This window comes from Quercus robur, chromosome 1 (assembly GCF_932294415.1).
Source record: "Quercus robur chromosome 1, dhQueRobu3.1, whole genome shotgun sequence".
In the NCBI taxonomy this organism is placed as follows: domain Eukaryota; kingdom Viridiplantae; phylum Streptophyta; class Magnoliopsida; order Fagales; family Fagaceae; genus Quercus; species Quercus robur.
In genome coordinates, this window is record NC_065534.1 from 7,211,531 (window position 1) to 7,222,953 (window position 11,423).

The following is an 11,423-nucleotide window of genomic DNA, read 5'->3' on the forward strand; positions in this document are numbered from 1 at the left end:
CAAATGAGGATCAAAGAAAAAAAAAATATTCACCAAATTTTTTTTATAATTAATTTTTTAAAAAGATATATTATGATTGATATATAATAAATGCTGAAATTAGTAGTGGTGGCTTCAAAAATTTTGTTTAAGGGATTCATTAAAAAATTTTAATAAAAAGAAAACTTGAATATATCGAGTTATCGACAAAAAATGTAATAATAACACTTGAAGTTTTACAATTTTAATCTACAAGTTTTCAAATTTTGAATGTTACATGATAGTTCATTATGAGTATCTATTGTCAATGCAGGTAGCTATGAGCCTATGACCATTTTATTTTGTTAAATTTGTTTAACATTTTTATCTTTATAAAGTTGTTATTATTTATTTGACTTTGTTTTTATAAAAAGATTTTAGACTAAATTACTAATCTCAACTCATTGGTTCCGTATTAATTATTGACGCACACAATCACACTTATTTATACATAAAATTATACACTATGTGTCTACTTAACTAATCAAATTCTTGAATAATCACTAATTTTTAAAAAAATTTCTTGAATTTTACTAACTTTATAGCAAAAGGTTAGTATAACATGATAACAATACACACGCATGTAAAAAAAAAAACCCTCTTTATTTCCTAATTATTAAATTATATAAAGTTATATTATATTTATATTATACACCTCACACATCACAATTTATATAAATAACATTATAACAAAATGTAATATACACAATCAATATTAGACATACTCACACACATATAATATAAACTTATAAAAAAAAATTGCACTTCTAATTCACAAACACTTTTTACTTTTAGAGTTGAAAAATACTTGTAATAAGAGTGTGCAAAATTTAAGTTAAGATGTGCAAAAATATATTTTTAAGAATAAATTAAAGTATTAAACTAACCAAAAAAAAATTATATATATATATATATATATTTTTTTTTTTTGAAGTGAGGGGTATATTTGAACCCCTGAATTGGCTGTAGTGCCGCCCCTTGAAATTAGTAGTGTGGTTGTGTAAAAATAATCTTTTACTAATCACAACTTAATCATCACCATAACATAACAACGTGAACGATTTAGAATCTTTCACATGATGCAACTTATTCCAACGATTGTTGATGCAAGAATTTCGCACAATCAATCTGGCTTGAGTATTTACAAAAAGGAGAGATGAGATCGAAGGAATCACTAGAGTGAGTCTCGGTGGGAGAGCTTCGGATCCCTAAGATTAATATCAATACCTGTTTGTAGTCTCACTTTCTCAATAGATGGGAATGGTAGTTATTTTCTTTAATTCTAGCCATTTCCATCATTATGGCCATGATGACCCGTGATGGGGGGCATACCTGCCACCACCACGGGCCTGATTTTAGACTCATCACCTAATTTTGGACAGGATTTTAGGCATATAATTGTTACCCAATATATGATGAGTTGGGATTTTTTCTGATACACATCTCTGACAATAATATATGACATGATACGGTGGCACATGCAAATCAGTTTCTTGTACCCAATCCTTATCTTTTTCAGATTCCCCAATAATTCATATAGAGGTTTTCTTTTTTTTTTTTCTTTTTTTTTTTTTGCTGAATATTCATATAGAGGTATTGTGATTTTATAAATAAGTTTTTTAATTACTTTTTTGTAATTCATGTAGAGGTATTGTGATTTAATGAATAAGTTTTTTAATTACATTTTTTGTTTGAGCGATGTAAAGGGTGGTACAAATTTTTACTACACCAACCTTACAAAATGATAGGTTAACTTTTAAAGATAATTAATTAAATAATTATTAAAAATTTTATTTATAAAATATAATTGTGATATCATCAAATTTATTTTCATGCATATTAATTTTTAAGTCTATTATAGTATAATTGGCACTACCTTTAGTTTTTGTTGTTATATCAATCATATATATATTTTTAAATTTTTTGTTTAATGTTTACATGACAATTTCTAAAGTTTGTATATTAAATCTATAGTATGTAGTAAAATTTATGATACTCCTAATCATTCCTCTCATTTCAAATCCACCTATTCAACTCAAGAGTATGTACTCAAATTTACTACTTACACAAAAAAGTAAGAGAATGAAATGAAATTGGGTTAAGACGTGTATCGGGGATGCTTGGTGAATATCAATATTACAGTGATGCATAATGTAAACGAAAGCATGCATATGGACTTAATTAATGCCTGCTTTCATTTGTTTTGATTGTAATTGGAAAAACACCACTAATGCAGATGAACTGTCAGAGAAAAAGAGTAGCAGGTTTTATGTCCCTCGAGATGAATGCTTCTCAGAGATAAAGCAACTAACTTTTTCAGCGAAGACATTGTACTCAGTGTTGAAAGTATTGGTCCCATCCTTGGGGAAAACGATAGATAAGGACCTTGGATTCCCATACTTCACAGCAATAGACTCGCTTTTCACTCAAGGAGTTGACTTGGTGTCTGAAGAAAACCAACAAGGGTTTCTCGAAGCCATCATGCCTAGACTTGTAAAATCCATCGCTGACAAAGGAGGAGCTGTGCTGCACTTTGAGATCCCAGATACAATGAGCAGTGAGAAAACTTCTCTCACTCTGAGTGGCTTGACGCATTTGATTGCCTAAGACAAAAATTAAATCAAAACATTTTATAGATTTAAATATGATTTTAAAAAAATTAAATATTAGTTAAACTTTATTATTTTGTCTTAGATACAAAATTACTAATTAACATAGACCATGTATAATTTTTTTATTTTATTTTTTGAAAAAGTCCATAAACACAAAGAATTTGACAAAATTTTTCACAATGGTTGATATGATAAATTGATAACAAAAAGTTAAAAATGATATTAATGGTAGACCTAGATGAGAACTTGTATAAATTTGTCAACTTAATTGTTATTAAAAATGTTGTGAAATTTTTGTGTATTACTTTTTTTTGATAAGTTCTACATTTACAACATTTTCTCAATAAATTTAAGGTGTTAAGTTGTTATTAGTTCTAATTTGAATATACTATTGAAATTACATTTTTGCCTACCAATAATAGTTAATAATTTGCAATTTATGATTTGTTGTAAAAGTATTGTGAAAAATATTGTAGGCGTAGCATTTTTCTCTCTTCTTTTTTTTTTGTTTTTCTTTTGATAAAAAATATTATTTTATTTATTTACTAATATTTTAGCTTAATTAATATTATTACAATGCAAAAAAAACCCTATTGGTTCAAATTTAGGGGCCTTTTTTTTACTTTGGCAATTACGCGACCATCTTATTTGCTTATACTATAGACTGTCTCTCTCTCTCTCAAAATATATGGTTTTTTGGATTTGTAGGGGACAAATTCTTTTGGTTTAGGGATGAGGAATTCGCTCGGCAAACTCTTGCTGGTCTCAACCCATATAGCATACAGTTGGTCACGGTATGATTTGTAATCACAACTTTTATTTTTACTGAAGTACAAATTATACTTTTTAACTTTGGGGTCATTTATTTTTTTCACCTAATATATTAGAATTTGGTTTTCATTGTGACCTTATATAGCACTTTGAATCTTGTCCTTCCATCTACACCTTTATAGCACTTGATCATTGATAGTAATATCTATGAGAATATCATATCATCTCAAAGACATTTGCTAAACACCTACAATTGCTAACTGAGTTGCATCCTTGTCCTTACCAAATTGACCGGATTATAAAGATTCAAAGAATCGTCCATCTATAGAAGTAATTGAGATATGTAATATATGTCCTTATTTTAATTATAAAATCATATAAGAATGATATAGTTTATCATGTAGTAGATATGGACATATTTTATTGGGAATGCCTTAGCAATATGATGTAGATGCAACCTGTAAGAGTAGAAAGAATATTTATATCTTTTGGCGACAAGAAAAGAGAATTTTCATAGTCCCTCAAGACTCAAGAGTGGAAAGGAGACCAACCTAAATTAAAGTTTCTAAAGTGGAGTCAATTCCTTTTTGCTGATGAGTTTATTGCAAATGCGAGGGGCTAAGTAGGCACACATGTTTTATTTATTTTTTTACATAGGGACTTGTATCATCATAAAGGATGAGCAAAGATTTTGTTTCTGCATATATAAGACAGAATGGTATTGAAATTTTTTGAAATATTTTAATTTGTATACTAAATATTTTTAGGAATATTTGATACTGTAACCTTGAATAGTTAACTACAACAACCAATTAATAAATGAGAAATGTTAACAAATATTCTAAGAACATTAATTTAGAAATTTTTAAAAAATATATTTTATAGGCAAATGATAAAATAATTTTTTTTTACCATTTTTTATATTTTTCACGTAAGTGTTGTCAAATTTCCTAATATAGTTTATTAATAATTGCGTTAAGGAGACCCGTTAATATGACCATTAATAAATTTGTATACTGAATTAATTAATTGAGTAAACACATGAAGAAGTCTCTCCATCATTTGATGTAAAATGCCTTTCCTTTGGTCATATTAATGTATATATAAGAGAGATTGATACACATGAACCTGAAGAGCACTGGAATAAATTTATGCTGGAGCAGGAATGGCCATTGAAGAGTGCACTTGACCCAGAGATCTATGGCCCACCAGAATCAGCCATCACCACGGAAATGATTGAGGAAGAAATTGGAGGTATAATGAGTGTCGACCAGGTTAGCAACAATATCATATAAATTTCATTCAAGAATAATTCCCATCATTCAATTTAATTTCTCTCATAGAAATTTGTATAATTTCAATGCAAGCAGGCCATAAAACAAAAGAAGTTGTTCATACTAGATTACCATGACTTACTATTACAATTCGTCAGCAAAGTAAGACAGATTGAAGGCACTACACTTTATGGTTCACGAGCATTGTTCTTCCTAAACAAAGATGGCACTTTGAGACCATTGGCTATTGAGCTGACTCGGCCACCTATGGATGGAAAGCCGCAGTGGAAGCAAGTTTTTAGACCTTCTTGGAATTCAACAGATGTCTGGCTTTGGAGGATTGCTAAAGCTCATGTCCTTGCTCATGATTCTGGCTATCACCAACTCGTCAGTCACTGGTATGTCCCACATTATAATGTGCTATGATTTTTATGTAATGATTTCGTGATCGATGTTGACTTAGCTTGCTAAATAATATCTGGAGATTGTAGTATATATCATTATCATACTCCAAAAACATATTTTAATTGCAATTTTTAGGTTCATTTTTGTTGAATTCATTTCACCAAAATTACAAGGGTTGCGTTTATTACACTTACATAGTTTTATACACATCCCATTTTTTTAATTGAAATTGTGACTTGAAGTTGTTTTGAACTATGTAACTTGTGTGTAACAAGTATTACCCAATAAAGAGGAGTAAAATTTCTATTTAAGCTAAATTCAAAGCCAATTTTATTATATCATCAGAAGTTTAATATTTTGAGTGGACTTTAATTTGAAGTATCTATATTTGAGAAGCGAAAATTTGTGCTGTCTTTATTTATTTATTTATTTTTACAGGTTAAGAACTCATTGTGTAACAGAACCTTATGTAATTGCGACAAATAGGCAACTTAGTGGGATGCATCCAATCTATGCATTATTGCACCCTCATTTTCGTTACACCATAGAGATAAACGCTCTTGCTAGAGAAGCACTTATCAATGCAGGTGGCATCATTGAATCCGCATTCACGCCAGGCAAATATTCCATGGAGATTTGCTCTGCCGCCTATGCACTCCAGTGGCGGTTTGATCAACAGTCACTCCCTGCTGACCTAATTACCAGGTAACATCATAACCTTCCATAAATTTAAAAACACAATATTTTTCATAAAGGTTGATATAGTTTATTGTGATTGATACTTAATAAAAATTGTGTAAGAAGTAGATTCATGTTAAAATAATATTACTCTAATCGCAAATGGTCATTTATAAACAATCATGAACAAATTTCATACCTCTATCATTAATCAATTATGTTCTCATAACTTTTTAAGATGAGGTATATTGTGATTGAGTCGGCTAATACTATATTTATTATACATCAATTACAACATTCTGCACCAACTATTGTGAAAATCTTTGTTTCACAAGACTTATCATTAATTATAACTTGTTGGTAATGGTACCAAATTTTAAATATTTCCTCCACTTTTCTTCCTTATTTTGTTGCAGTTTCTTGACAACTTAACGTGACATTTTATATATTATTAGATAAAAGAAATAAAATTTTAACCATAAAAGCAACTTTCTCCATTTCAAGTTGGATGGAGAGGATTATGTTCATGATGGTTTTTAGTCGTGTTTAAAACAAACTGATTCGTCTAGCAAAATTTTTAAGCTCACCTTTAATTGATTATTATGCTATTATTTGTATGTGCAGGGGAATGGCTGTTGAGGATCCAACTGCTCCTCATGGCCTAAAACTAGCAATTGAAGACTATCCCTTTGCTAATGACGGTCTCATCCTTTGGGATGCTATCAAAACATGGGTCACTGACTATGTCAACCACTACTATCCAGACCCTAGCCTTGTAGAGTCTGATCAAGAGCTCCAAGCATGGTGGACAGAGATTCGAACTTTAGGTCACGCTGACAAGAAAGATGAACCGTGGTGGCCAGTCCTCAAAACCCCAAAAGACCTAATCAACATCCTCACAACAATGGTATGGGTGACCTCTGGTCACCATGCAGCGGTGAACTTTGGACAATATGCTTATGGAGGTTACTTCCCAAACCGACCTACTATTGCTAGAACCAATATGCCCACAGAAGACCCTTCTGATAAAGAATGGGAAACCTTTTTGAAGAAACCTGAACGTGCATTATTACAATGCTTCCCTTCACAACTTCAAGCAACAAGAATAATGGCTGTTTTAGACATATTGTCTAATCATTCACCGGATGAGGAGTATCTTGGAGAGAAGATTGAGCCTTCTTGGGCTGAAGATCCAGTCATAAAAGCTGCCTTTGAAAAGTTTCATGAGAGTTTGAAGGAGCTTGAAAGGATTATTGATGAAAGAAATTCCAACAGTAGGTTTAAGAATAGAAACGGAGCTGGGATTGTGCCCTATGAACTTTTGAAGCCATTTTCTCAGCCTGGTGTGACTGGAAAAGGAGTACCATATAGCATCTCCATTTGAATTTGAAATGTGCTCTTTATAGTTTCAAACTTAGTGGTGCTTAATGGAAAAAACTGAACAATAAAATTTGGGATAACTTGTAATATTCAAATGCCTCAATCACAATGGTTCATTAACGTGAGTTTCTAGACAAGGTTTGAAGCTTATAATCAATCCTAATTTCAGCCCCCCAACTTTGTTACTTCGATTTACCAACATTTAAGGGAAATTATTTAACATGAATACCTAGCATTTGTAATTTTAAACTTGACAAACAGGTAGGGTCAGATAGGTTCATATTATTACTGGACGACACACACTTAATAAGATTCATCACCAACTTAGCAATATATAGGATGGTGATTTGTCTTAAAGCATTTTGCATGTGTTATTTGCATGTTGGTAGATTGTTGTGTTTCACATTCAAATTGTGAAGAAATAACTAGCAAGGTGGAAAGAGTTCAAGATGATGAGGAGTTGCATTTCTTGACTTTTCTTTATCAGGCGTTCAACATTTTCAACTTGTAGGTGATACGTTTTTATTGCTTTGTCTACCTTGTGTTTTGAAGTACAGTATATGTTGGTTTTTCTAAGGCTTTCTATGGTGTGTATAAATATCCAATAAGAGTAACTTTTATATATATATATATATATATATAGATAAAGAATATTTAATAAGAGTAATTTATATGGTAAAAAAATCACATATTTTGCCACTTCTCATGAAGTATATCTATAAGCAATTCAGTACTAAACAAGCTTATGTGTCTACATACATAAACTAAAGTGACATTATATATTTAAGGAACATATAGATAGAGGAAATGATCTTTTGCCTTTTGATGTAAGACTGTCCACGTACTGTTATTGGATTTTTACTTCAAAATTCGAGCACCATCATGACTAGTATTTCTTAAGGAAATTCTTGAATCAGTGGGCTGAGAGTTTAGGATATCTTTTCAATCCGTTCTTGAAATTTACATAGTTGACGCCAAACCTAAGAGTGTAACCAAAAATCCATTCGAAGTCATCCAACACTGTCCAAGCAAAGTATCCCTTAACATTAAGTTATCCCTAGACCAACAATGAAAGTCAAATTCATTTATGTTTGTACAAACAATGTGTATTTTACAGAGAAGAGGGAAATCTTGTTAAGCAATTATTATTATTATTTTTATTTATGAGAATGTCAAGCACTTACTTCATAGCACGATGAAGATACCAAAGATGGCGACAATGATAATCAATTCTATGGTTGTCCACAAAGGCTTCCTCAAGCGCCAAGGTGGCATTATTGAATTCGTCAACTCCTGCGACATAGTGAGGGATATTTAGCTTAAAATAATTTATAATGACATATAGCAATCATTCTATTTGAGCAATTTTCTAAGATTAGTATCATGACCTTATGGACTAATAATTGAGAAATTTTAAAGAAATTACGGTTCTCCATGATGTAAATTACTGGATTATGGTATTTTGTCTTTGTGTATAGAAAAGATCTCTAATACCTCTCGGGTAGATATAGAGCCAGTCTGGCCTGCAACATTGATCATTTTAAGTAATGGAGGTAGTTATGAGTTGTATAAGAGAAGTTACTCAATCCTTTTCACTCAAAGTTTAACTAACCAATTAAATGTTACAAACTACTTATACCACGTATGATCGAAGTACTAAGTATATATGGTGGGAATGGCTATTTTAGCTTTTGAGATTCAAATCAATTGGTCATGTAAACACCAAAAAAATTTATACATATTGATGGAGCCATAAATTTAGTAATTGGACATCACAAAAAGCTACTTTATCTATTTTACCATCTCATTTTACAAAACACCCAACATCAGTGATTTTATTTTAATTTTCAACACAATAAAAAATAATATATCTATCACCACAAACACAATAAAATAATATAATTTTTAATAATTATTATTTTTTTTTAACCTTCTTAGCGACAGTGCACAACCATCTTTGGCTGTGTATAGTAGCTCAACAACCAAATTTTTTGGCTTGTTACATTGTACTTGTGATGTAAACTTACAATGTAGACATGCACATGTTGTTCACAACTGCAAAAAATATACAATATTTACCATTTTTTACAAATATATATAACACTTACCATTTTTTTGTATCTACAGTATAAAGTTGTGTTTTACTAATGTATACCTTTAGTGTATATATTAGTAATATCATTTTAGGGAATTTTTTTTGAAAAATGACAAAGTAACGGACTTTCTTGATAATTTTTTCAATTTCTTATAAAAATTTTTCTAAAATAAATTATTAATATATATTATTGATACACATTAATCAGACCTTAAATTTATATGAAAAATACAACATAATGATATAAAGTTACTCTACGATACTAAGCATTTTACAAGTATTCAACCAACAAGGTACATTACATCAATCAAAGAGCGACTATTTTGATATTTGTGTCAATCATTTCAGCCTTTTCAAGTAAACAATTCCAATAAATCCACCTTAGCAAACCAGAGGTTAAAGGTATTTTCGTAAGGATTTTATTGCACACATTAAGCTATTTATTTTTAGAAATATTTTCTTGAGAATTGAAAAAGTATTGATAACTTTTTCAATTCTCGAAAAAATATTTTTAAAAATAGATAGATTAATGTGTGACATGCACACATTAACCGGACCCTTTTCATAAAAGGTCAAAAGTTTAGCTGTTATGCAAAACAGTACGAGCTATTTTCATAGAGCTTAAATTCGGTCTGAAGGGTTTTATGCCAGCCAACGAGGAGGCACCACGTCATCACCTTAACAAATTTCCAATTTATATATATTTATATAAAACCATCGCATATCAGTTTCAGAGGAAACAATATACCCAAACACCAAAACCAAACATCATCCGCCTTTTCTTAGAACTGAACTTCCACGCCTCACCTGGATTCAGTGCTGGAATCTGAAATTTGTTTGCAGGTCTTCCTAGCTACTCTTCTTACTTCATTACTGTGATGTTTCCTTGGTGTTAGTGGCAAGGACACCCACTTCAACTTTATTTACAGACATGTATACGCCGCTTTGACTTAGAATGGAAAATAACTTTAGTTATTATAGAAGCAGAAGTGGAACCCATATATTTCAATAATTTTACCAGGAAGATTTCTGGTAGATACTCTGTCTCACTTTTCTTCTTACCGCTATGCCGAAACACTTTCACGTTTCACCAATGCCCTTAAGGTCGCAACACCACGATCATGATGGCTCCAACGTATTTTCCAAGTTCCAACACTGAATCCAGCGGAGGCATGGAGGTTTGGTTTTAAGAAGAGGCAGACGATGTTTGGGTATATCTTTTCTTCTGAAACTGTTAAACGATGGTGTTTTTTTTTTTTTTTGAAATTGGGAATTTGTTAAGGTGATGACATGGCGTCTCCTCATTGTCTGGCATAAAACCCACCTTTTACGCCAACAATGGACCGAGTTTAGGTTCATTTTCTTATAGCTATAAGCCAGCAAAAGAAAATTATCTGGTACACACCTGGGACCAACGGGGATCCCATTTTGCTCGGCTAAAAAAAAAATGAAAATCATTGTCTAGTTATTATGAGTCATGTAAGCAAATCATTATAATAACAGAGAGAGTTGTAGAGTGTGTAATTTTGTACGTACTTAAAAGTTTCATTAGTGAATCAGTTAGGTAGCTTGCATTTCCGGCTTCAAGCTGAGGAGCATAGGCTGCATATCTTGAGGTATCATAGTTTAACCCAATAAAATCAAATGACCCATTTACAATCTTGGATTGCTCTTTCGAGAACTTGAGTAATCGATTTCCAACGAGAGATCGTATGCTATGTGGATAATCATCATTTATCAAGGGGTTCATGAACCTGCAATAATATATTCATCATAATTTATTTAAATCCTGAAATTTTGTACCTACTATTAGTCTAGGAAATATTTACATAGATGGCAATCATGAATTACATATTTGATTGTAGAGTTCTTAATTAAGTATAAAGCACAAGAGGTTATGAAGTTTCAACCTATAATGTCCGCTCCTGATAATAATTCTTTATCATCAAATTAAGATATCAATCAGTTTTTTATGTAGGTGGGAATTAAATCCTGGATCTCTTATATAATTATAAGAGATTTTATCAGTTGAGCTAACTGAAATTCATAAGCTATGAAGTTCAATCAAAAGCACATAGGTCAAGTAGTACTTACCATCAAAACATAAAATCAAGTGCTTGTAGCGCAACATTACGATGATGCCTTGTGAGAATGGCACCATCCAAAATGTCACAAGTGTTATCCCTATGG

At 31.1% G+C, this 11,423-nt stretch overlaps 1 protein-coding gene across 3 annotated transcripts in view; it reads left to right on the forward strand.

Moving 5' to 3' along the window:
* Positions 1–7,295, forward strand: part of LOC126718393 (linoleate 13S-lipoxygenase 2-1, chloroplastic-like) — a 166,646-nt gene extending 159,351 nt beyond the window's left edge. For all 3 annotated transcript variants that reach the window (XM_050420615.1, XM_050420623.1, XM_050420592.1), the window contains exons 4-9: positions 2,255–2,575; positions 3,339–3,424; positions 4,565–4,675; positions 4,772–5,073; positions 5,519–5,785; positions 6,383–7,295. In XM_050420615.1, the coding sequence (XP_050276572.1) occupies positions 2,255–2,575; positions 3,339–3,424; positions 4,565–4,675; positions 4,772–5,073; positions 5,519–5,785; positions 6,383–7,142 (1,847 nt within the window). In that variant the 3' untranslated portion in view covers positions 7,143–7,295. The remainder of the gene's footprint in view (positions 1–2,254; positions 2,576–3,338; positions 3,425–4,564; positions 4,676–4,771; positions 5,074–5,518; positions 5,786–6,382) is intronic.
* The last annotated feature ends 4,128 nt before the right edge of the window (positions 7,296–11,423 follow it).